Consider the following 26,957-nt stretch of genomic DNA (forward strand, 5'->3'; position numbering starts at 1 on the left):
ACCTAGAGCTAATGCCACACCACCAGCCTCCTGATAGTGTTGTTGATGCTACTTACCAAAACTAGGGGGGGGGGAGCAGGGCAGTGGAGGGGGTCAGGAATGGAAGAGCCAATCCCATCTACGCCCACATGCATCCTTGACCTCACTGCTGTCTCGCCCCCACACCATTCTGGTGAGCAAAAGCAATGTCTCTGTTGGGAAAGCAGCAGGGCTGGCAAGCAGCAAAAGGAAAAGGGCAAAGTAAAATTCTAAGACACAAGTTGACTGTTCAACTCTAACTTATGTTGAAGAATTGTGCCTTAAATCATTCAAGTTGTAACATTATGTATATTTATTTCCTAGATGTGGTCCAGCTGAAACCATCATTACAAATGGAACAATAGTGGTAATTTCCATTTATTCATGTATTTACTGTGCAATACCTCTGGGTTGCTACCTCTACCTAATGTTGACTGAGTGAGAGGACAATAAGTTTGACTTGTGTCAGTGTGAAACAGAAATCTTAGATATGGGTATGGTAGAATATTAAATACTGAAATGCAAGCATCATACAGTGTATGGGAGAAACTGCGGCTTTCTCTCCTCCTCCCCTCTTTTTCATTCCCACTCTTATGATATGCATACCATGGGAGCCAAGTCAGATGTTACCAAATCAGAAAAATAATTTTTGGGTGGTCAGAACTCAATTTGGCTTCCCGTGTGAGTTGTCTCAATCATGTAATAAGTGCTCACATCGGGTTATATACCAGAAATGGAATATATGCATTGGCCCATACAGATAAATGCACAAACTGCGTCAAAAGAACCTTGATGTATGGAATTGTGAAATGAATGAATATCAGTATTAGAACATGATGAGACAGCAAAACCAAGTAGCTGCAATGGACTAAAATCTTCATGACATGAAATATGATGAATTCATTGCAAATGTCATCTTTTCCTTTCAATGCCATCACTAGGTTTCAAAGAGGTACACACACACACACACACACACACACACACACACACACACAGTGTGTGTACATCCAGGGCTTTTTTGGAGCTACTTTTTAAAATGTCATTTCTAAACACCGGAAGTACTCTTTGAGATCTCACTTTGAAAAGCAGTCAGTGACTAGGCAGAAGAACTCTGGGATCTGTCTGTGTACATTTGTTAACTGTTCTATATATAGTAATTTATGGAAGGGTAATTAACATGGGACCCTCTAGGTGTTGTTAGACTACAATTCCCATCATATGTCTGAAGATTAGCCATGCTAGCTGGACCTGATGAGAGTCCTGCCCAGACACTGCCCAGACACTGAGGTCCAGTGCCGAGGGCCTTCTGGCGGTTCCCTCGCTGCGAGAAGCCAAGTTGCAGGGAACCAGGCAAAGGGCCTTCTCGGTAGTGGCACCCACCCTGTGGAACGCCCTCCCAACAGATGTCAAAGAGAAAACAACTACCAGACTTTTAGAGGACATCTGCAGGCAGCCCTGTTTAGGGAAGCGTTTAATGCTTAATAAATTATTGTATTTTAATACTTCTGTTGGAAGCCACCTAGAGTGGCTGGGAAAACCCAGCCAGATGGGTGGGGTATAAATAATAAATTATTATTATTATTATTATTATTATTATTATTATTATTATTATTTATTGAGTTCAATAACATCTGGAGGGTATCACGTTATACGATCTAGCAATAAAATTGCCTTCTGGTTTTGGGCAATATTCACAAAAAAGCCCACTTATAATTAGGTAATTGTGAAAGTGGGCCGTCACACATCTGAGGACCCTGTATCATGCAACTACTGCTGTCAAGCAATGTCTGCTGGTGGGTGGGGGCTGGTTCACATTTTCTAGAACAATTACTAAGTCATTTATGAACTTGATGAATCTCCAGAGCTCATATATTCTTGTTCTCACATAAGCATCATGTGAGAACATGAATATATGCAGTGCTTTCTTTTGGGGGGGATGCAGGGGTACACATACCCCTAAACATTTTGGGAATCTTTGTACTTTTGTCCATTTGCTGTATTTATTTTTCCTGATTTGAACTAAAAAATGGCGATTTTCTTGAGTCAAAATGAGAGTACCCCTAAATATTTTTTTATAGAAAAAAGCACTGAATATATGGCATTTGGCCAAATAAATAACGTTTGTGGTTGCATAACATTCATGGCGCAAACTGTGAGATGGAAAATGTTATTCACTACTTTGTGGGTTGCTTCTGTTGCAGTGTCGTGAACTCTGCTGTTTAGAGGTTCAGGCGGATCGAAGGAAACGGAAGAAAAAAAAGAATGCTTATTTTAAACGTGAGGGTTATTCCTTCGTTGAATGCTTTCCCACACTGCCACCTATTAGACCGGATGATAGAGGCCTCAGGTTTGGAGTTCAGGTGCTGGGTCCAGCCTGGAATGGGTAAAATTGCTGGCAAACAAGCTCAGGCATTTTGCTGACATGGCTTCCACCTTAGATGGTACCATAGTATACTCTGAAATATCAACAGCCCAGACTGAAAGAGTTAAGCTTCATGTCTTCAACCTCTGTCATGGTGAACACATCACATTAAACCATAGCTGTCAAGTTTTCCCTTTTCTCGCGAGGAAGCCTATTCAGCATAAGGGAATTTCCCTTTAAAAAGGGGAGAACTTGACAGCTATGCATTAAACCAGGCATCCCCAAACTTTGGCCCTCCAGATGTTTTGGACTACAATTCCCATCTTCCCCGACCACTGGTCCTGTTAGCTAGGGATCATGGGAGTTGTAGGCCAAAACATCTGGAGGGCCGCAGTTTGAGGATGCCTGCATTAAACCATGGTGGAAAACAAACTATGGTTTAATGTGAATAAGCAGCTTCCATGGCACACTGATGAAACAGATCTGAGCCTGAGCCTGTGGTGTGTTTCTCAAAAACCATTAAGTGGCAACCAAGGTTTGTTCTTGACTTGCCACCAGAGTGTTGTATGGGGAAAGCGGTGGAGGTGGCAGGGCAGGTGGGGAGCCCATGGCAGTGGTGCCTCAGGAACATCTGCAGCCTCACCCTCCTTAATGGCTGAGCCAGCTCTGGTACATGTCTCTATAAAATCACTGTTGTCTCTCCTTCCTGTTAAGGCTTTAACTTCCTGGATCAATTTTTCTGAAAGTGCTATAGTCCGAACTGTTTGGACTATAGCAGCAGTTGTAAGAGTTTGTCACATTTATTAAACTCCAGAGTCATAGCTGCCAAGTTTTCCCTTTTCTCGCGAGGAAGCCTATTCAGCATAAGGGAAAATCCCTTTAAAAAAGGGATAACTTGGCAGCCATGTCCAGAGTGTCGCCTGTTCTTGAAATGCACGTTTCCCCAGATTGGGACAAGGCAGATTTTGATGTTGAGATGAACTGTTAGGCTCCATGAAATGGTTTTTAAGGTTACGTTTCTAAGCATACTTACAGTGCGATCTCATGTGTCTTCTCAAAAGTAATCCCCATTGAGTTAAATGAACCTTACCCATAGGCAAGTGTGTATAAGATTAGGTAGGTAAAAAAAGGTAAAGGACCCCTGGATGGTTAAGTCCAGTCAAAGGCAACAATGGGGTTGCAGTGCTCATCTTGCTTTCAGGCCGAGGGAGCTGGCATTTGTTCACAGACAGCTTTCCGGGTCATGTGGCCAGCATGACTAAATGGCTTCTGGAGCAACGGAACACTGTGACGGAAACCAGAGTGCACAGAAATGCCATTTACCTTCCTGCCACAGCGGTACCTATTTATCTACTTGCACTGGCATGCTTTAGAACTGCTAGGTTGGCAGGAGCTGGGACAGAGCAACGGGAGCTCACTCCATTGTGGGGATTCAAACTGCCGACCTTCCGATCGGCAAGGCTCAGTGGTTTAGACCACAGCGCCACCCGCATAATCTTAGCTATAGATATATTCCATTTACTTTTCTGGGAACAGGATGTAGAACAAAATGCTAAACAGAGTTAATTGGAGCTAAGACCCACTGAACACAGTGCGGCTTACTTCTAAGTAAATGTATATAGGCTTGCACTGTCATTTATTCATAAACCTCTATAACATTTTTCATGACAATGAGCAAAACAGCATAAAAACTTTCACGAAATGCATGTCTCAATCCGCATGAAGATATCTCAGTGGCATGGAGGTTGATATTATTTCTGATAGGGACACAAGTGGCACTGTGGTCTAAACCACTGAGCCTCTTGGACTTGCTGATTGGAAGGTCGGCGGTTCAAATCCCCGTGATGGAGTGACCTCCCATTGTTCTGTCCCAGCTCCTGCCAACCTAGCAGTTCGAAAGCACACCAAATGGCATTTATGTGCGCTCTGGCTTCTGTCACAGTGTCCCATTGCACCAGCAGTGGTTTAGTCATGCTGGCCACATGACCCGGAAAGCTGTCTGTGGACAAATGCCAGCTCCCTTGGCCTGAAAGCGAGATGAGCGCCGAAACCCCATCGTCGCCTTAGACTGGACTTAACCATTCAGGGGTCCTTTACCTTACCTTTTATCATTTCTGATGGTTGGTTTTTAAAGAAAAACTGCTCTGCTTACTTTTTTCAACACTGTCCTCTTTTTCTTTTCTTTTCTTTTTAGAACAAGATGTCAGATGTACATTGAAAGGATCCTTTGAAGGAACTCAAAACATTTCATTAGGCTGTGTCTCCAACTTGCATTTCACTGATCCTTCCCTTTTCCACTATGCCAGGTTTAAGCAAGCAGAACTGGATGTTCTACTCCCAAAGAAGAGGTCACTTCCCACCTTTGTATGTCATAGCTGAGCATGGTAGTAACCTGGATAATTTTAATTTAGTTGCGCCTTTTATTGGGAGAGGCCTTTTAAAAAAAGCAATTCTGTTTCTAAAGAGGCAATCTCTTTATTTTCAGTGTTGTTGTTGCAACTCATGTGGAGCTAATGCTTACAAGAACAGGAACCTGACTCTGCCTCTGAATGCACTTCCCACTGATCAAGATGTAATCAAAGAAGTAAGTACTATTTCTCAGCCCCTCTATACTTATGCTGCAGGGTTCAACAGGCTTCTATTCTTTCTCCCATGCTTTTGGATATCTATAGGAAGCCACTGAGAGCCTTCATCCAATTATTTGAAGTCAAGTGTTCATCAGTAGGTGAATGGCACCCAGCTCTGTCTCTATTCCATCTGAAGCAGGAGCATCTGGACTGTGTCTAGAGGTAGTAGCAGGCTGGATGAGGACCAGTAAACTGATACTGAATCCTGATAAGATGGGGGTCTTTTCCTGGATCCATAGAGGGCCTGTTCCAGATGGAATTGCATTCCTCCTGATGGAACAGGTGCATAGCTGGAAGGTGCACCTCTAGCCATCATTGTCACTGGAGACCCAACTGGCCTCAGTGGCTATGAGAGGCTAGTCCTAGTCCAGCTATGGCCCTTCTTAGTTCCACTATAGCCTGACTATAGAAGTACGTGCTCAAATAGTGTTACATTTAGACTAGGAATGGGAAACCTTTTCCCTTCTGAACATCTAGATCAAGGGAAGTACCGTGTTTCTCATATTTTAAGGCATCCCTAAAAAATAAGGCATGGCAGGATTTTCCAGACCTGGCGAAATATAAGGCATACCCCGAAAATAAGACATGCTGGTACGGTATGGCAGGGCACGCCGCGCCAAGTCCCGACCCAGCGGGACCCAGCAAGGGCAGCAGTGCGCGCTTTGCCGAGCCCCAACTGAGCGGGAGCTGGCAAAGCGCCGCTGCTGCCTTTGCCGGCTCGAGCTCCAAGCCGGCGGCGGGCTGCTGCCTTTGCTGGTTTTCGCTCCGTTGGGGGGGGGAGCAGGAAGTCGCTCGCAACTTTCCGGATCCCTCCCCGCCGGTCTCCTCCTCCTTCCCGCTGCGCCTCCCCTTTCTGGGTTTCTCAGCGGCACCTCCTTCTCCTCTTCCGACGCTGGCTGGCGGCTTTGTGCTGGAATGCCGCGTGCGCAGCTTTCAGGTACCGGTAGACGAGGACGCGGGTCGGGGGTGGGGATGCACGTGTGAACGCCCTGGGTGAAGGGTCGGAGGCTGCAAGGCAGGGGTACGAACGCAATTCTCACCCGATTCGGTGGAGCTCGGCAAAGCGCCGCTGCTGCCTTTGCTGGCTCGAGCTCCAAGCCGGCGGCGGGCTGCTGCCTTTGCCAGCTCCCACTCAGTCGGGGCTCGGCAAAAAATAAGACGCCCCCGAAAATAAGCCATAGGCTTATTTTCTTGAGTAAAAAAAAATATAAGACATGACTTATAATATGAGAAACACGGTAATAGCACCACTGTATTCTGCTCTGGTCAGACCTCACCTGGAGTACTATGTCCAGTTCTGGGCACCACAGTTCAAGAAGGATACTGACAAGCTGGAACGTGTCCAGAGGAGGGCAACCAAAATGGTCAAAGGCCTGGAAACGATGCCTTATGAGGAACGGCTTAGGGAGCTGGGTATGTTTAGCCTGGAGAAGAGAAGGTTAAGGGGTGATATGATAGCCATGTTCAAATATATTAAAGGATGCCATATAGAGGAGGGTGAAAGGTTGTTTTCTGCTGCTCCAGAGAAGCAGACACAGAGCAATGGATTCAAACTACAAGAAAAAAGATTCCCCCAAACATTAGGAAGAACTTCCTGACAGTAAGAGCTGTTCGGCAGTGGAATTTGCTGCCAAGGAGTGTGGTGGAGTCTCCTCCTTTGGAGGTCTTTAAGCAGAGGCTTGACAGGCATATGTCAAGAATGTTTTGATGGTGTTTCCTGCTTGGCAGGGGGTTGGACTGGATGGCCCTTGTGGTCTCTTCCAACTCTATGATTCTATGATCTTTTTGGGAGCCACATGCCAGTGGTGAGTAGGTGGGACCAGAGGCAAAGATTGACGGAACAATGAATATAAGCTTTACCTTTGTGCAGCAGGCACACTCACATACCCCCACCACCACCACAGCTTTGTCCTCCATCCAAGCAAAGACTCATTGCAGCCAGGCCAAAACTCTTAAAGGGAGGTGCACAGAGTGTTTTAAGATGCTGATGTTATATACTGGCTTCATGATTTTTATGTTAATTGCTATATTGTATTTGAATGAATTGCTATATATCACGCTGGCCAAATATTCTTTCAAATACTTAGGTCCCATGCCAGTGTTGTGATGTCATCACATTACGTTTCCCCCAAGTGAAGCAAGCATTGAAAAGTACCATAAGGGTACCATAATGGGTGGAATCCAATACAGTCGTACCTTGGTTTCCAAACAGCTTAGTTCTCGAACATTTTGGCTCCTGAACACCGCAAACCAAACCCAGAAGTGACAGTTCCAATTTGCAAACTATTTTTGAAAGCTGAACGTCCAAAGTGGCTTCCGTGGCTTCTGATTGAGTGCAGGAAGCTCCTGCAGCCAATCAGAAGCCGCACCTTGGTTTTCAAACATTTTCGGAAGTCGAACTGACTTCCAAAATGGATTCTGTTCAAGAGCCAAGGTACGACTGTTTAGCTTCTCCCCCCCCCCCGCCCTGTCAGAGCAAGGATTTATTATTGCACCACAGAACTTTCTCCTCCTCTCTTCCCCCACAACCCATGTGCCCCATTAATTTTTTCTAGGGGTTCCCCCAAACCTCTGCAGCAGATTTGGGGAGAAGCATGGTGCATGCAGGAGAAGAAGTGTTGCACAAACAGTTGGGTTGCACAAACGTTGGGTTGGTGGGGTGCAGTAGTTGAATACTGCCCAATGGGAACAGGAGGAAAGCTTGACATGGGGCTGCTGTCTTCACTGGCCTGCATGAAATAAAACCACTATAGTGTGTGGGACTGGTTAGAGAAATGGATGGTCCTGTGGAATAACTGCAACCTGAAATACATGGGAGATGCCCTGCCCACATCCTTCCTAAATATTATCACAATATATAAACTGCAGTTGCATGTTCAAGACTATGTTGAGGTCATTTTATAAGTCAGTAAAGGTACTAGAATCACAGACTGCAGAGTTGAAATCAAAATGGTGTACATGATGTTGTGAATTCCAAATTTTAGAGATTGTCAGCAATCATTAGGAAGAGTATAAAAACAACACACAGAAACCATCTCCGATTTTTGACATTCGCATATGCAAACTTGGCACAGAACAGGAACTATATTTTGTCTGGTTACAGGTAGGTAGCCGTGTTGGTCTGGATCGAAGTAAAATAAAAAAATTCCTTCAGTAGCACCTTAAAGACCAACTAAGTTTTTATTTTGGTATGAGCTTTCGTGTGCATGCACACTTCTTATATTTTGTCTGTTTTTGGAAGTTGGGAAGGATTATATGATATGACATAATTGATTGTATTTAAATTCTTAACTTTTAGGACAAAGAAGTTAATTTACACTTCAAAGCAAAGACCTGGTAAGATTCAGTGGAAATAAAATAATGTGGTTTTTGGCTCTTCCGCTTTATCCATTTTTAAAAGATGTGACCCCCCAAAAAAAATTCTGCATATTTACTTCACAGAACAACTTAGCTTTGTGAAGCTTAGATTCAAGGAACCAAATTTTGGGCCTTCAATTTCAAGTTGAGAGATCTCCTCTCAAATATCTGTAGATAATTTTGACTTGAAAACTGGAAAATCTTAACATATGCCAAAAGTAAATTTAGGATCATAATGAATTTGTTTATCACTAACACTATGACTTTGAAATTGTACTTCTCAAACCCCTTTACTACTGGGTTATTGTTTGAGAGTCGTCACATTCAGAATTATAGTCCTCTTCCAATAATATGCTCTGCTCAACCATTATAGAAGTGGAGGAAGAGTTTTTTGCAACTAAAAAATGTACTTTAAAAATTTCTGCACTATCGTGAGTTGGATTTGAGTTTTTTCTGGTTGAAGCAAGATTAACATTTGAGCATCATCTATCGGTTTGGCCACAGCCCAGCATCACACATTATGCAAAGTGATTTACATTTCTGAGAATGAATGTACTGGATGTAGACCTGCCCATTTTCTTTCTTTTTTAAAAAAATAATTTTTATTAGATTTTTATAGAAACAAGACAAACAAACAAATCATGCAATATAAAATCTGTCCCCTCAATTACCCTCCACCCGCGAGTCCACTTCTGCCACCAGTAGTACCCGCGGCTGTTGAGAATCAAAGGGGTCCAGTATAAGGCTGGGTTTGACCTCCCCCTCCCCCTCCCCCCTCCCCCCCTCCCCCCTCATCCCCTCCCTGCCACTGAAAGGACAGGGATGGAGGGGCTCTGGGGATTGGGTTCCCCTCAGCTGCTCCTTTAACAAACATAAACACAATACCTATATATATATAAAACAACAACAACAACAAAAAAGAAAACAACTAAAAATTTAAAAATTCCCAATTCTTATTTTCTTCACATTATAATTGTGACTTCCTCACATCTCTTCTTCCTGGTTTTCCTAACTTCTCTAATTGATTGTGGCGGATTTTCTACTCCAATTCCAAATCTTATCCTTATTATATTGACTTATTCCTCCTCCTTCTTCATGCTGCCCCCCCCCACAGGTCCCCTCCTGCCACAAGAGGAACCTGCGAGGCGCAGCACTTCAAAGGTTCCATTTTTGTGTCTGGGCTTCCCTCCCCCCCCTCCTCTCCCCCCCAGAGCACCTTCTGCCACCAGGTGCTTCTGAGCAAAGAGAGGGGGGAAGTAGACCTGCCCATTTTCATTACTGCTTCGCACAAGCATCTGTTTGGCCACTGAGAGAGCAAAATGCCCTCGACCAGTTGAACCTTTGGTCTGATCTATCAGGGCTCTGCTCTTTTTATGTATTCTGAAAGTTCTGGTGTGTGATACATTTTTACCTGTGTTACAGCACATCAGGCTTAGATGTTCGCTTGGGGTTTGATCTCTGTCCAGAGGAACTGGAATTCCTGCAGAAAAGGAAAAAGGTGGCTGCAGATGCCTTTAAAAGGGCACTACAGCTTGAGGAAGATCTGTGTGAAGATGAGGTAAGGGGGGGGTGCACATTTTACATATAATTTGATCTACTTCTGCAAGCAGTTCAGCTGGCAAACAAACAGGTCTAGCAGTTTTGCACACACGTACCTGTGTGCTGTAAAATCTGGACTCATCCCATGACCTGCTTTGGTTCTTTGGAGAGAAAAAGGTCATCAATCTTTTTCTAACAAAGTTTACAATTTATGCCAGCAGTGAATATTACCTAAATGTGTACTCTTGCATTGACATCTCATAATGACAAACCTAGACAGCATCTTAAAAAAACAGAGACATCACCTTGCCAACAAAGGTCCATATAGTTAAAGCTATGGTTTTCCCAGTAGTGATGTATGGAAGTAAGAGGTGGACCATAAAGAAGGCTTTTCACCAAAGAATTGATGCTTTTGAATTATGGTGCTGGAGGAGACTCTTGAGAGTCCCATGGACTGCAAGAAGATCAAACCTATCCATTCTTAAGGAAATCAGCCCTGAGTGCTCCCTGGAAGGACAGATCGTGAAGCTGAGGCTCCAATACTTTGGCCACCCCATGAGAAGAGAAGACTCTCTGGAAAAGACCCTGATGTTGGGAAAGATTGAGGGCACTAGGAGAAGGGGATGACAGAGGATGAGATGGTTGGACAGTGTTCTCAAAGCTACCAACATGAGTCTGACCAAACTGCGAGAGGCAGTGGAAGACAAAAGTGCCTGGCGTGCTATGGTCCATGGGATCACGAAGAGTCGGACACGACTAAACAACAACAATCCCATCCTTCCCCTCAGGTCACTGCTGGGCAAATTAGCTGGGCTAGTGCTGTTTCCCCAAGTCAGCTAAATTCCTTGTGACCTAGATTCCAGGAATAAGGCCTGGAAGGCTTTTACATTTGCATTCTTTCTGCTGCTCCCATTGACATGCTGTTTGAAGCTCCACGAATCTATACCTGCCCTACTGGCTTGCCCACATGTAAGGGCTCTGCCAAGAACCTGGGAATGGCTCCGGGGAGCAGTGCCTTGCACAGAGTTCTTTTTGAAATGTTATGGCTGCCTCCCACTATAAAATCCAGATATTGAAGTACCAGTTGTATCTATATTTTGTATCTATATCTATATTTTGTAGCAGCTTCTATCCTTGATGTAATTATAAGACCCCTTCCCTTTATAAACCATTCTAATGAATGTTCTGCTTTTTTTTCTATATCGAAACAGGTGCCAGTGGTGGCAATTATGACGACGGGAGGAGGGATGAGAGCACTTACAGCATTATATTCCCACCTGTTGACTCTCCAAAAGTATGATCTTTTGGACTGTGTTTCATATTTTACTGGATTATCTGGCACAACATGGTAAGGAAACGGGAGCAAAAGAGTTATATTTTTGTCCACAATGCAGTGAAATGAGTTAATATAACAAGATATTCCTTAGTCTTCACATGATGGGGAAGTGGTAGCTACAGTCAACTTTCAGTAAATATTGGTTCCTTTGGAGAAACTAATATCCTGTCTTTTCATAGTATAGTCAAGTCTAGAGAAATAAAACACAGTATTAAAAGCAATAACAATTTAAACCCATCCAATACAATGGATTAAAAGCAGTTTGAAATACAGTGGCAACATTAAAATAAGAATAAAAAAATTAGAGCAAATTCTGCAAAATCTCACTGATTTGTGTTTTTTAAACAAAAACAAAAACATGTTATTGCTGCTCATCTAAAAGAATGCCGGAGTGGGATTAAGTGGATGCCTCTAAGGAGGGTTTTTCCAAATCTTGGTCACAACTGAAAAAAGTACTTGTGAGTACCCACTGGCATAGCTCTGAAGACAGGAGGACTCAGATTAGTGCCTCAGAGGAAGGAACAGGTTCCTATGGAGCCAATGCTTATGATACAGTATTCTGGTTACAAACAATCTTAGGGCAAAGATGGAGAACCAGAGGCCCTCTAGATCAGGGGTCAGCTGATCAGGGGCCGGTTCACTGCCGCAGAGCCCCCTCCATGGGCTAGATCACGGGTACGCCCGCGATTTCTGGCATCTACATCTGCGAGACACAATTTCCGGTGCCCCTGGTTTAGCACAGCACGCAGGGACTTGCTGAGCGGGCGGCTCGCTTGTGGCCCATGGGCTTTAGGTTGCCACCCGCTGCTCTAGATGTTGAAGGACTGTAATTTCCACCATCCCCATCCATTTGCTAAGCTAGCTGGTGCTGATGGAAAGGGCTCCAATAACTTTCCAATGCTGATGGAAAGGGCTCCAATAACATCTGGAAGACCACAGGTTTCCCACACCATATGTAGGCTTTTAAAGGTCAAAATAGCAGCTGGGATTGAGCTTTTGAACAAATTGGCAATCAGTATACCTGGTACAAGATGGCTGTAATGTTACCTAATTAATTTGGTTCTTGCCAAAACCAGCTGAAACTTCTGGGCTATCCTCAGGTGCAGCTCCAGGTAGAGTGAATTATAGCAGTCTAGGTGGATGGATTTTGATTCTTTTTCAAATCTGACTCATCACCAAGTTTGGGATCAGAAATGCACTTCCTTCCTTCCTACTGTAGAATGGTCAGTGTTTCTTGAATCATCTCGTGCTATTACTTCTGTAGCTTTTTTTGATGTGGTTTTGGTTACCCATTCCACTTTTTAAAATGGAAGTGCTGGGCTTTTAACAACTGCATAAGAAGCAGAAATCGTTAGGTAAAGCTTTGTCTATTATTCCATATCCAAATCTTGATTGTGGTCATTAGTGAAAGCTGAGTTATCATCTTTGGCTAGCACAAATGGCCATTCTGGCTGAAATCTTTTACTGGGAATAATTGCTGCTCTCAATACAGTTCACAGGGATCCCCCAAACCTAGAACTCAAGCAAAGACATGGCCACAAAGTGTCAAACACCTACATTTCACGTTACTCCTCTTCTGAACCCAAATCTGTATTTACTGTGTTTCTTTCCAGGACAATGGCACATTTGTATGATGATCCTAATTGGTCACATAAAAATTTAGAAGAGCCACTCGTTGAAGTCCAAAAACAACTGGAAAAAAACAAGTTCCTTGCCAGTTTTTCCCCAGAACGTCTAGCATACTATGCAAGGGAGCTGTTGCAGCGTTATCAAGAAGGGCATCATGTCTCTTTTACAGATCTTTGGGGACTTATCATTGAGGCCATGCTACACGATACGGTATTATATACTTCACTCTAAAAACACCAGTTAATGCCTCGTTTGATTAAGGGTACAATCTAGCAAAAATGAAGCATTTCAAGTTCCATCGTACTCAGGGTAGACCCACTGAAATCAATGGATTTAAATTAGTTGTCACAAGCGTAAGAGTTTCATCAGCTTTACTCTGATTAAGTCAAATACATCCCAACAACGTTCAAAACTCCCATTGTTCTAGGCACATTTTGTGACAGGCAATTTCATTAGCACGCGCAGTTTCTGAGCTCTCGGCCCAGTACTGCACCTAAGATTTCAGATTAATAGATTTGCAGAGTGGAAGAAAAGGAGGACCTTTTTCTGCCTTCCCACTTCCAGCTACTGTCTGAAGACTGGAGAAGAGACCTTCTTAATAATATTAGTGGGGGTTGGGGTGGGCAGGGGAAGGACTAGACCATGTGAAAAATGAACAAAATATTTTAGCTGCAGTTCATTCATTTTCAGCTTTGTAATCTTGTTATAAAAAAACACGCCTAGACATTCTGTTGTTGTGCCCAGAACCAAGGTTTAAAGTGCCATTTAGCTCCTAGCTTTCATGTCTCAGTTTCTAACACTGCATTCAGGGCCGTCTTAAGCATATCTGACGCCCTGGCGCCATGGTGCAAAGATCCGTCCGGCGCCCGCTCCGCCCCATTTCTCAGCGCGGCTGCCGCAGGCTCAGCAGCGTGGCGCCCCCTGGCAGCCCGGCATCCTGGCACCCTGCGCCACCCAGCCTTGCCGTAGGGCCGGCCCTGACTGCATCCCAGTTGGACGAAGTGAGGCATCTGGGCAGGATAATTTATTTTAGTTATGAAATAGTAGTGTATATCACAGAAGTGTTTGCTTTCATGAGAATAAGTTACCCAAAGACAGCAGTCCTAAATTACTAGTAAAATTCATTTTGTTTTTTCTCCACACAGAAAAGTGCTAGGTAATGGATGGTATTCAATTAATAATTGCAGAAGTGCAAGAATTACTGGTAGTGGAATAGGACTTCCTTCCATCCCCTAATCTGCTCCAGAGATTGTGGGAATGCCCCCCCCCAGAACAGATTTAGGGAGCAGGCAGGCAGAGGAGAGGAGGGAACATTATGTTTTGCAAGGAGACATCATTGTGCTAATGGAATGAGCTGCTTAGTGTTGGGGGGGGGAGGCTCAGTTAATTTCATTGTACACAGGTTGCACATTGACAATAAAGGTATTATTATTATTATTATTATTATTATTATTATTATTATTAGTGCTTCATTGAACACAACCCCATGGTGACAACCATGCTTCTTAGCATACCAAAACATAATGTCAAACAGGAGTGTCAGCTTGGCCCTGGGGCTGTGGGTGCCATCTAGCTTGCATGGCCTTGGCGCCAAAATTTGTGGGTGCCCGGCCCCTTCATGGGGAATTTTGTGGGTGCTCGGGCCCCCAGGGTCCCAGGGAGTTGGCACCTATGGTGCTGAGGTTAGGAGCACTGTAAATTCTGCCTGAGAGCCATATTGTGGAGGTGCTGATGGAACATCTCTATCAATCCTCATTCTTCACTGTGATGTTTGGTGTCTGAAAAAGACATATGTGCACTGCAAATAGTTGGGTGTCTATCATACATTTGATGCATGTAGGAATCCCTCAGCTTTCACATGTTATTCCACATGAAGAAACTCAATGTGGTGCAATAGTCATGGGGCTACACGGCTCCCAATCACAAGTACTGTATAGCCAGTTCACACTTTAAATGTACAGAGTCCAAGGATGGAACTGGACCAAGCACAACTTCAGGAATAGGGATTGTGGGACAGCTATGCTACCCTTTAATTATGTGGAGCCCCTTTGCATGGAATGAAGTATGAATGGGGGCTTATGAGCCTCCTCTAATGACTCCCATCAAATGATATTGGCGGAAGGGACATCGCTCAGTGGTAATAATCTGCCTTGCATGTAGAAGGCATCAGGTTCAATTCTGGCATTTCCGCGAGGCGGATTCCTGGCATCTCCAGGTAGAAAACTCTGCCTAAGACCATGGAGAGTCACTGCCACTCAGTGTAGTCAGTACTGAGCTAAATGGACCAGTTGTCTGGCTCATTATGAAGTAAAAATCACACAAACACACACTTCCTGGTTCTGTTCTGGCAAAACCCTGGACATTTTGTCAATTTTTTGAAATTCCCATTTGAATCCCGAAAGTATGGGAACCCTATTATAAGGCAGCTTCCTAGGGAGGCTTCTCAAAGAAACATTTGTTTGTACATAAAATTTTAGCAATATGCTCTCCACAACTGTGTCCATTGTTTGAGTATCTATACCTTTCATTAAGAAAACAGTTTTCAATGCAGGAAGCCTCAAGCTCTTTTAAAAAACCTTTCATTAACATTCATTTAGAATGGGGTTGGGCAGAATTTAATTGCACGTATCCCTTTTTGTTTAGAAAGAACAACTGAATCAAAGTAGGCTGTTTCAGACACACTAACTTAGCACAATAGTTTGGGCTTCGGTTTAGAGTAAGATGCCATCACTAGAGTATAAATTCTAGAACAGCCTCTTACACCCTTTTCAGCTACATTAACCGCTTCTTTCTGACTTTCACAAACAGGAAGATCGGAATAAACTCACAGATCAGCAGCGGGCATTGACTAATGGCCAGAACCCTCTGCCTGTGTATCTTTGTCTCAATGTAAAGGAAAAACTAAGTAATCGGGGATTTAGAGGTAATTGTGATTATTTTATAAAGATATGCTTGCATTTAATTCTCAGACAGTAGAACTGAGGACTACAAAGGCTGATTCATGTAATTTAGGAATACTAAAAGATACTCTTCTGTGGCTTCCTTTTTAGAATGGTTGGAGTTCACCCCATATGAAGTGGGATTACAAAAATATGGAGCCTACATTCGTGCTGAACATTTTGGCAGTGAATTCTTTATGGGTCATTTGATGAAGAAAATCCCAGAATCACGGATCTGCTACTTGGAAGGTAATTAATAGGGCAGTCCTATATACACCTATTCAGGAGTACGTCCCATTGAGTTAAGAACATAAGATCTGGCTGGATCAGACCAATGGCCCATCTAGTTCAGATTAATTGGCACAGGATTGTAGCCAATAATAGTAAAATACTATTATTTTTAGGAGTATTTGAGTCTTTAGCACAGAGCTCCAGCAGATTATAAATAGTTCTGTGTACAGTAAGGTTCTTTTGATAAACAATTATTTGCCACTGCTATGAGCATATAAAACCTACCCTATTTAGCATTTTCCTATGTTGGCATAAAACACTGAAAGCCTAAACATACTTGGGACATATCTATCTTATTTTAAAGCACATTTAAATTAAGTGTGTGCTTAACTGTCACCTCTTGTGACCAATATGTATTAGAAGAGCATTACTTTGACAGGACTGTACTCTCATTTTTAATGCACAAAACATTTCCTATACCTTGTTGCTGGCAAATAGGCACTTCCACATTCTATATGCCATTAGCAAGAGGGTGGGAATGCATTTGACGATTGCACCAAAGACACAAAATAAATTATGATAGTTCCATAATTGCAGCGTTTGGAGTGTTGCTACTAATGAGCTATTAGTTAGATGTTTTTAATAACCGATCATTGCACATCCCATCATGTGCTCTGTTCTAAATTACCAGTAGGTGGCTCTGTGTGCTTATATTAAGAAACTATAAATTATAATGACGTAGCAATCTTAAACATTTCATGTGTTCATAACTAGAAAAGAGCAAAAACTGGATTTTTTTCACCCTATTCATAGGCAGCAAAAATGGGTACCATTTTGTCGATTATTCTCTGGAGGGATAAGAAATTATCCAGTTTCTAGGAAGTGTGCCTCACCATTAGCTGTGGGCGATCTTCTGAGAAGTTTTGGCTCAATTCTTGTGTGTTCAAAGTCTCTCATATACATTATCTCAATATACCCTATCAGTCTTGTAATGTATACCAGTATTAATATAATATATTAGCATAGACAGAAGGCTGAGTAGAGGCTTTTCCTAAAGGTTCATGGCCAGCGCCGTCTTAAGCGCCCCTATCGCCATGGCGCGCCGGATCTCTCCGGCGCCCTTCCGCCCTGTTTCCCAGCGCGGTGGGCGGGCGGGCAGACACAGCGCGATCTCTACGGCGCCCTCCCGCCCCGTTTCCCAGCGCGGTGGGCAGGTGGTTGCCGCGCGCAGCTGCGCAGCTGCGCAGCGGACCGTCCGGTCAGCGGGTGGGCGCAGCTCGCGGCGCCCTCCTGGCGGGCCGGCGCCATGGTGCCCTGCGCCACCGGGGGTCTATAATGAGCCGGCCCTGTTCATGGCCGAGGTGAGATTTGAACCAAGAAATAGACTCACCACTCACCCACTTTTAGGCACTGTGTTACTTGGGCCTCTCAAACATGAAAACTACACAAATTATTCCCAATTTCTTTCCTATCACAGGAATCTGGAGTAGTGTATTTTCTGTAAATATGATGGATGCCTGGTTTATGGGTTTTAGTACGGAAGATTTTTGGCAGATGTGGACACGAAATAGAATAACTGAGCTCGGTAAGTTACTGTTCCATTCAGGGCATAGCTTCAGCTGGAGTGCTAGTTACACATTTTCTAGAAAAGACAGATCTGGCCAGTTTCACTTCCCTGGGCACATTTTAGTTATCAGCTACTGTATTGCAAAGCTCTCTACATTCGGTTGCTTTTGAAAACTCTAAGGAAATGGAAGCTGCTGCCGAATGCTGCTGTCAGTCTTGCTATTCGAAGCATACAATCATTGCTATTTGATCTGCAATGGTTCCTGGTGTTTTTCTGAACACAGTTCAGACCTATGATCCTCACCTTTAAAAGTTCAAGTGCTTCAGGTCCAGAATCCCAGAATTCTGCTTTTGATTTAAGATATGTTGTGAAACATTTGTTCTGTGTCCCATCAGCATCTGAGACACGCAGGCCACGGACTTCCTCAAAAGGCTTATCTGGCTCCCTGCTTTTTAGCTTTTTGTCTGCATTCTGCATTCAGTTTGATTTAGATTAATACTCTGTTCCCTGGAATCACAGTTTTTTGTTGCATCATGTATCGCTGCTGCTTGTTGTTACAATAGAATTTTAAAATATTTTAGTGGTGTTATACAGTACTGTTTTTATTGCGGTGGTTCCAAAACACAAGTTTGCAACAAAGTATAAACCCGGTATGGTGCCTGTGTTTACAAAGACATATTTTTAAATCAGGTACACTTTTAACAAAATAGTGTTTCTTTAAAAAAAAAAAGGTATGACAGTGTGGAATGACTGTTCCCACCATACACATACTATGTAATATTTCTACAAGCTAGTTTTCCAACCTGGCTGAATACTGCCTCCCACTATAAAATCTGAAATGGTAACAAGGACATATTGGTATAAAGTATGACTTTTCTAAGGAAAGAAAAGGTTTTCTAAGGAAAAGGAACTAAGGACTCAAAATCTCATTTGAAAAAAAGTTTACCCCATTGGTACCCAGCACTGACAATTAGCAGAAGGATGGGGGCACAAGTAGTTGAGTATTATACTGACTGGAAGAGCTTAGCGTGGGATACTACTAACAAAGATGTTTCCCAATGTTTGCTTCCTGCAGCACTGGTGGCACTTTTGAGAGGGATTAACACTTCTGAGAGGAGACACGGGTGGCGCTGTGGGTTAAACCACAGAGCCTAGGGCTTGCTGATCAGAAGGTCAGCGGTTCAAATCCCTGTGACGGGGAGAGCTCCCGTTGCTTGGTCCCAGCTCCTGCCAACCTAGCAGTTCGAAAGCACATCAAAGTGCAAGTAGATAAATAGGTACCACTACAGCGGGAAGGTAAACGGCATTTCTGTGTGCTGCTCTGGTTCGCCAGAAGCAGCTTTGTCATGCTGGCCACATGACCTTGAAACTGTACACCAGCTCCCTCTGCCAATAGAGCGAGATGAGCGCCGCAACCCCAGAGTCGGTCACAACTGGACCTAATGGTCAGGGGGCCCTTTACCTTTACTAACGGCTAATCAGTAAACTTAACTCCTGCAAATCAGATAGGGTTTGGGCTGTCTCATGGCTATCACTGCTAGTCCAAATGGCCAGTCAATGCTGGAACTACACAGCAGTGCAGGTTAGATCAACAACAGATGACACCTATGATGTATGTTGGTGCAGAACATAGCTGGTGTAGCAGCTCTCTCCCTACATGATGCAGGCAGATGAAATGTTGCACATAGGCGCATTAAGAAACCATATATGAAGGTAATAAGCAGACCAGCTTTGGAACAGTAATTTGGAGTTTTAGGTCGATTTGAGACAAAAAACAAACTTGTAGAAAGCCAAGATGGTATGGGGAAATGAAGCACTGTAAATTCCAAGGATCTCATAACATGGTTGCTATTTTCTAACATGGAAAAAAAATGCATTTGATATGTTGTTCCTTCTACAGAGGAGTGTCCTTGGTATCCGTCAACAGATAAACTCCCTACCCGTATGCAGTATCCTCCAGACAGCCTTGCCAATGCTTTTCAAAATGTTATTATGTGGCGACCAGCAGTTTCGGTGGTCCCTAATTTTCTGAGAGGCTGCCCAATGCACAACGAATACCTAGAGAGCGAATTTTCAAAGTGGAAAGGTACAGTATAGCAAGAGCTCCTTTTTAAATGAAAGTTCCCTTGGGTTAGCTTGTTTGGCCAATACCTCAAGCCTTCATCTTCTAAGCAGGGAGTCTTTAAGGACTGGCCGTTTCCTCTTCTTCCAGAGGGGAAGGACTTCCTAGGTAAACAACAGAAACTGTGTTCTCTACCCAGTTACTGAAAAACAGAAGTTCGGAGACTGGAAATGGAAGGCCTCTTGAAATGTCATGGGGGGGGGAGAGAACTATATTTTGAGTGCACTTTCTGTTTCTTTATGTTCCCTGTAGGAGCAGCACTGCCCATTTCTGACCACAAATTCATTTCTTTCAGACTGTGATCTTGATACCTTCCCGAACCAGCTGACGGGAGCTGAAGATTACCTGTATCTGGTAGATAATGCATTTGCCTTTGAAAGCAGCTACCCGCCACTCATGAGGCAGGGGAGAAACGTGGATCTCATAATACACTTAAATTACAGCTCAGGATCACAAATAATGGTAAGTAGTCTTGAGCACAGCTTCCCCCCCCACACACACACACATACTAATAATGGGAGTGTGCATAACTTATTTGCTTTTGACAGTCTGTTACTCATTTCTGTCCCTATCATACAAAGAGGAAGTTGATGGTCTGTACTCAGTGCCTTCTCTTCTGTTGAAATCATCTTCTTGCAGCTGTTTCCTCCTCTGCCATCAGCAACACCAGGGCTGTGAGAAGGGGAAACTGACGAATGCTATCTTTCACACTGTCTTCCCTGTCAGATGGAAGAGAGATAAGATAAATACTCTGCTAGCTTCGTTCACATTGCACCACAGCTTCTGTGAAAGCAGTTAGGCCCACCAAATCAGTTTTGTCTTTTCTAGACAAGTTCTGCTGCCTTTTGTTTGCGTGTACACAAGACATATATTTGGAGGTCAGTTCTAAATACACAAATAAGGAGGTGACTTTTGTGTATGTGCTGTTAAAAGCCTATGCACAGGATGTATGTTCTCGGTCCTGTTTGCAAGAACGGTACCAGCCAACTGAGCCAAGTTTCCAGACCTCATTGAGAAAAACTTCTTTCCCATTCTTTCTTTCTCTCAGTTGCAAAGAAAAGGCCTTTTGCTTTGATACTGCTGCTACCGCTGGGATAACTGTGGATTGATTTATTTTATGAGATTTTTATAGCACTTTTTACCAAATGAAAAGTCCCAAAGCAATTAATCCCCTTGAAGACTTACTTGAAGACGTACTCCCAGTACATTTCCAAGCACAATTGGTGCTGACCTTTAAAGCCCTAAATGACCTCGGTCCAGTATACCTGAAGGAGTGTCTCCACCCCCATCGTTCTGCCCGGACACTGAGGTCCAGTACTGAGGGCCTTCTGACAGTTCCCTCGTTGCAAGAAGCCAAGTTGCAGGAACCAGGCAGAGGGCCTTCTCGGTAGTGGTGCCCGCCCTGTGGAACGTCCTCCCATCAGATGTCAAAGAGAAAAACAGCTACCAGATTTTTAGAAGACATCTGTTTAGGGAGGCTTTTAATGTTTAATCGATTATTTTATTTTATTTTTCTGTTGGAAGCCACCCAGAGTGGCTGGGGAAACCCAGCCAGATGGGCAGGATATAAATATATTATTATTATTATTATTATTATTATTATTATTATTATTATTTATTTCTCAAGGGCTTTGGGGGGAGTCTTCTCTTGCCCTTAGCATTCCTTTCTCCAACTCTTCCTCTTATTTATTCAAGACAGAGATGGAAGTTCTTTGAGTTGAGCAAGGTTGAACAAAATTTATATTAATGGGTGGGGTTCTTTGAGGTTTCCAATCACCCCACAAGCTGGTTCACATAGTTAAGTTTGGGCAACTAAGAGCACCCTTATCCCCAAAAAGAGGTGGTTAACAATATAATTAGTTCGTTCTGCAGCATAATTTGCCTTCCACACAGCTGAGATAGAATCTCAAGGCCCTTTAATGGAGAATTTAAGATGACCTTCTGGTCACAGGTGAAGTGCAAACTCTGCAGTGTTCCATGTTGCTGGGATTGGGGAAACCAGAGATTTAAAAAAAAAGTCTACGAATTAGGTACGCGCGAATGCATTTCCAGTCCATAGCTGCCAAGTACCGCATTTTCCCTGGGAAACCCCTGTTTTTACTTACCTTTTCCCAGTGGTCCACCGTATCACTTCGTCTCCCGTTTTTCTCCGTTATTTTCTCCTGCTGGCAGCCATTTTTTTTCTTTCCCATTTGCCCTTCTATGGGCACCAAAAATGGCCACCGCCGGCTTCAAAAGTCGCATCTACGCATGTCCGGAAGTGCATAGATGCAACTTCCGGTGTTGGCGGTGGCCATTTTTGGTGCCCATAGATGGGGGGAGCGACACTGGAAGTTACATCGACGCAACTTCCGGTGTCACACGGCTGCCGGTCCCGGATTCTGCAGTCCGGGACTTGGAAGGTAAGTTCCAGTCTATCAAGTAATGGCTTCACTATTAAAGTCATGCTCAAATTTTATCCCCCTTACATAGCCTCTGGAAAAGGCCGCAGAGTATTTCTCAGAACAAGGAGTCCCATTCCCTCAAATTATACCAAAGGAAGATGGTAATCTGAAGGAATGCTACTTGGTGGGAGATCAAGAAGGCCCTGAAATTCCAATAGTGCTTCTTTTCCCCTTAGTGTGTGACACATTCAAAGAGTATAAAGCGCCTGGTAAGTCTGTACAAGTCTGATAACTTTTTGCTTTTCATTTCATTATGATGTTCTTTGACTAAGTTGGAAATCTAAGAGAGTTGTTTCAAAAGGAAAATGAAGCAGCAGGGGTAAGACATGCTTAATACTAAACAGAAGCAGTAAACAATTCAGGATAACCCTTCTCCACCAGCCATATTCTTTGCAACATCGAAGGTGACACTGGGCTGTGCATGCCCCAGGTTACATGTGGCTTCATGTTGTCTTCCAAAAATACTGCCACCCCAAAAAGCTACTGAGTTCCTTTTGCAGTTGTACTTGGGAGATGGGAGATGTCATAGGTCTTCTATGCCAACATTTGGACCAAAGCACTGATTTTTGAGATAGCACAGTCAGCTGGATGAAGTATTGTACTCAGACCTAAAGACCGAGTTTTAATTGAGTCTGGTCTCAGCCACACATTCCGAAAGTGGCTCCCGGCATACTGCTTCTGTAATGAGAAGAAACTGAAATAAATGGAAGAATAATTACACACCAACAGGATGATTTTCCAAAGGAGACGCTTTAAAGTCTGTAATGCATTTTGCTATACAAATTATTGAAGACAATAATAAGCCTTCCCTATTTCCCACACCAAGATGATATCTTTATTTCTTTCCTGGTTATATCCCATGTGCATATACCTCATGCATGAGAATTAACAATTTATATATCTGAAGAAGTGGACTCCTGCCCACAAAAGTTTATGCTGAGTTAAATCTGTTAGTCTTTACGATACCACAAGACTCTCTGTGGTGTTTGCTGCAACAAAAACCAGGCTATCCCTCGGAAATAAAACTACCTACTTATATATTGTTTTTAAATCTTAGGTGTGAAACGAAGCCCTGAGGAGATGGCAGATGGTGAAGTTGATCTTACCAGTGCCTTTGGCCCATATAATATTAATTCTTTGCGGTATTCAGAAAAGGACTTCCAAAAGCTAGTAAAACTTTGTGAGTACAACATCCAAAATAACATAGATTTGATTATCAAAACTTTGCATATAGCTGTGGAACGGAAAAAGCAGCAGAAGAAGAAGAGTTAGCAAATTCAAAATCCATGGCGAGCCTTCTAGCGGAAAGAGAGCCTCAAACCTTTGACACTGTTCAGCACTAGGGAGTAATCGGTATTTCATTCCAGAAGGAAAAACAAAGAACTCAATCAAACAAATATTAAAGTCGCTGTTAAACCCCTTCAGGGGGGAAATACTGGACATTAGAAAATATTAATGAATACTGTAAGTCATTCTGCTTTAGTTCTTCATAGACAGTTCTGTGGCCATACATTACATTATCATCTTGGAAGCTACTTTTAAGTGCTCTGAACAAATTATTGTAGAAATACACTGTAAATCAATTTCTTCTTTCTTACAGTGCTATTTATGCTCTACATATCACTCCCTTTCCCAATGCATTTGAGGTGTTTTATGTATTGTTTCATGGTTTCTGTACAAATTATGTAAGAACAAGTGTTTTGCATAAAATTGTTTTGCTGAAATATGAGTAGTGCGAAATGATTTTTATTAAAACAAATAAAACCAGTTTCTGGTACCTATGCAACAGTATCACTCTGGAAAAGTCTCCATGTGCAGGAACAGGCCGTATACATACTGTTCTATATAAGAATCTTCATCGGATGAATCTGATTGGTCCTATGATTTGATAGGGAAGGAGGGAAAGCTATTCAAAACTGTCAAAGAACATGGTGCTGATCATGTTTTGATGCTGGAGTGGTGGCGGTTGGGGAATCCTTACACATCAGTGTTTACACAACAGGATGATGGAGCAAAGATTCCTGGCTACTGGAATAAGGGTGATTTCTTCATATAAAAGTAAAGGACGTCTGGATGGTTAATTCCAGTCAAAGGAGTCTACAGTATGGAGTTACGGCGCTCATCTGGCTCTCAGGCCAAGGGAGCTGGCATTTGTCCACAGACAGCTTTCCAGGTCATGTGGCCAGCATGACTAAACCGCTTCTGGCACAACGGGACACCATGATGGAAACCCGTGCCGCAGCAGTACCTATTTATCTACTTGCACTGGCGTGCTTTTGAACTGCTAGATTGGCAGGTACTGGGACAGAGCAATGGGAGCTCACTCCATCATGGGGATTTGAACTGCCAACCTTCTGATTGGCAAGCCCAAGAGTCTCAGTGGTTTAGACCACAGCGCCACCCGCATCCCTATCCCATCCTCATTCTTTATATACCACCCAGCGCAACAGACAACCCCCACAATAAAAGTCTGTATCTACACACAGAGACTGAGAAAAAAAAGAAAGATGAACGATTTCTATTTAAAAGAACTAGTCCCGGGTTTAATGCAGAGATTGTATGGCTAAAATTTATAACATAAAGTGTTTCATTTTGTGCCTTCAGACAATCATTTTCTGCATGTACAAAAGCTGCAAGCACATTTCATTAACTGAATATCTTAGCAGCAGGTGCACTAGTAGTTTTCAGAATGCACAAGATTTCAAATAAAAGAAAAGTAGATTTAATTCTACAAGAGATGCCTGGTGCCCATCTCCAGAAACAGACTGAAGCACTAGTATTCAGCATTCACATTGCATTCATATTGCCAGTCCATACTGTATAGGGTTAGGAATTGCACTGTACCAACAACCAACTTTTATGTTTTTTGTTGCAGGAAGATACATCAGCTCTTCCACTGTGGGAAGATGTCTGGGTTCTCTCAAGTAATACCAGTAGATCTAAGATAGGATGGCAGGGCATAAAAACCTTAGGTAACAAGGATCTCTTTTACACTATCAAATTATTAAGAAAGCATGAATAATTAACATTTTTAGATTCAGTACCAGAGCAAGATGCCTAACATTTCACCTGCCAAATCAGCACATTTGGGGGATATGCTGCAGTGTTACATTTATGAGACGTAAGGAACTGGTATTCAAAATGAATACAGATTCTGAGATGCCACCATAATTGCAAGCTGTTGTGGGATACTTTCATATTCACTGCTAATGCATAATCTAGCTGTAAGCCTTGCAAGAACCCTACAATGCAGGGAAGGGGAACCTAGTGGCTTTCCAGCTGTTATTGGACTACAATGGCCAGTCAGCATAACCAATGGTCAGGGATGATGGAAATTACAGTCCAGCATCTCAATGGCTGCAGTTGCCCCTGCTGTAAGGTCAATTATTATTGTTATCCCATATTGTAGGTCTGTAGCTTGGGTACTTCACTAGAGACCCATGCTGTCTGAGGCTGGGAGTGCCTTTTACCAGCTTTGTCTGGTTCACCAGCTACAGATGTTCTTGTCCAATGTAGTCCATGCACTGGAAACCTTGAGGCTGGATTAGTGCAGTGTGCTCAGTGTGGGGCTGCAGAAGGCACCTGGCATGTGGCACTATTATTAAAAGTATCCTTTAGCAACATCAGCTGTGTCTTGTGGGACCCTTTGCCAACAAGGATTCAGCAGGGACCCTCTATTTCTACTTTGCTGAAAACTTTTCTATTCTGTCAGGCTTATGCAGGCAATTAACAACACATCTTTCCATAATAATGAGATTCGATTTTAAAATTTTCATATGTTTTTATTTATAACTGTTTTAAATCACTCTGATGGGGTTTTTTATGAATAGTGGTATATAAAAATATTTTTATAACATAAATAAATAAGAGGGGGAGGTTTGAGATTGAGAGCGAATGACTTGCATAAGGCCACCTAGTTAATTCAGGGTAGAGAGAAGATTTAAACTAGGAACATCCTTGTGTGTAGCTCATTCTCTTCATCACCAATTCCTATCACTGAACGGTTGAAGTTGGTGAATGACAAGCTGAGGGCTTAACAGGAATTGCAGGGAAGGGCATGATTGTCGCCCATTGTACAATAGTATGAGATTCTGCTCAGTTCTAGGGTCTAGATAGCACCCAACACCAAGTCTGAGAAGCTCAGCATTGTAATCCAATTACTGTAAAGCTTTGATTAGCTTGAGAGCAGTACATGTGAAAAGGATCTAGGAGTCTTGGTAGACCACAAACTTGACATGAGTCAACAGTGTGGTGCAGCAGCTAAAAAAGCCAATGCAATTCTGGGCTGCATCAATAGGAGAATAACATCTAGATCAAGGGAAGTAATAGTACCACTGTATTCTGCTCTGGTCAGACCTCACCTGGAGTACTGTGCCCAGTTCTGGGCACCACAGTTCAAGAAGGATACTGACAAGCTGGAACGTGTCCAGAAGAGGGCAACCAAAAATGGTCAAAGGCCTGGAAATGATGCCTTATGAGGAATGGCTTAGGGAGCTGGGTATGTTTAGCCTGGAGAAGAGAAGGTTAAGGGGTGATATGATAGCCATGTTCAAATACAGGCCCGGCCCTACATGCAGGCTGGGTGGCGCAGGGCACCATGGCGCCGGCCCGCCAGGAGGGCGCCGCGAGCTGCGCCCACCCGCTGGCCGACCGGTCCGTGGCGCAGCTGCGCCTGCCCACCCGCCCGCCTGCCGCGCAGCAGCACCTGTTGCACCCGCGCGGCGCCCACCCGCCCACCGCGCTGGGAAACGGGGTGGGAGGGCGGCGGAACGGGGCGGGAGGGCGA

General features: G+C 43.4%; 2 protein-coding genes across 3 annotated transcripts in view; one reads left to right on the top strand and one right to left on the bottom strand.

The window, feature by feature from the left end:
• LOC118083562 (cytosolic phospholipase A2 epsilon) overlaps window positions 1–23,895 on the top strand; it is a 41,112-nt gene extending 17,217 nt beyond the window's left edge. Inside the window, exons 7-21 of one of the 2 annotated variants that reach the window (XM_035112075.3) lie at window positions 343–385; window positions 2,220–2,295; window positions 4,575–4,744; window positions 4,866–4,964; window positions 8,306–8,343; window positions 9,787–9,922; window positions 11,115–11,251; window positions 12,853–13,078; window positions 15,677–15,791; window positions 15,919–16,056; window positions 17,516–17,623; window positions 19,506–19,691; window positions 20,023–20,189; window positions 22,200–22,380; window positions 23,229–23,895. In XM_035112075.3, the coding sequence (XP_034967966.3) occupies window positions 343–385; window positions 2,220–2,295; window positions 4,575–4,744; window positions 4,866–4,964; window positions 8,306–8,343; window positions 9,787–9,922; window positions 11,115–11,251; window positions 12,853–13,078; window positions 15,677–15,791; window positions 15,919–16,056; window positions 17,516–17,623; window positions 19,506–19,691; window positions 20,023–20,189; window positions 22,200–22,380; window positions 23,229–23,443 (2,035 nt within the window). In that variant the 3' untranslated portion in view covers window positions 23,444–23,895. Of the gene's footprint in view, window positions 1–342; window positions 386–2,219; window positions 2,296–4,574; window positions 4,765–4,865; window positions 4,965–8,305; window positions 8,344–9,786; window positions 9,923–11,114; window positions 11,252–12,852; window positions 13,079–15,676; window positions 15,792–15,918; window positions 16,057–17,515; window positions 17,624–19,505; window positions 19,692–20,022; window positions 20,190–22,199; window positions 22,381–23,228 lie in introns of those variants that run through there. The other variant, XM_088670386.1, reaches the window with a different exon arrangement.
• The window catches only part of LOC132591998 (uncharacterized), a 452,388-nt gene that overhangs the window by 207,147 nt on the left and 218,284 nt on the right, over window positions 1–26,957 (bottom strand). The gene's annotated exons all lie outside the window — the stretch shown is intronic.

Source organism: Zootoca vivipara, chromosome 1 (genome assembly GCF_965207765.1).
Source record: "Zootoca vivipara chromosome 1, rZooViv2.hap1.1, whole genome shotgun sequence".
Taxonomy (NCBI): Eukaryota; Metazoa; Chordata; class Lepidosauria; order Squamata; family Lacertidae; genus Zootoca; species Zootoca vivipara.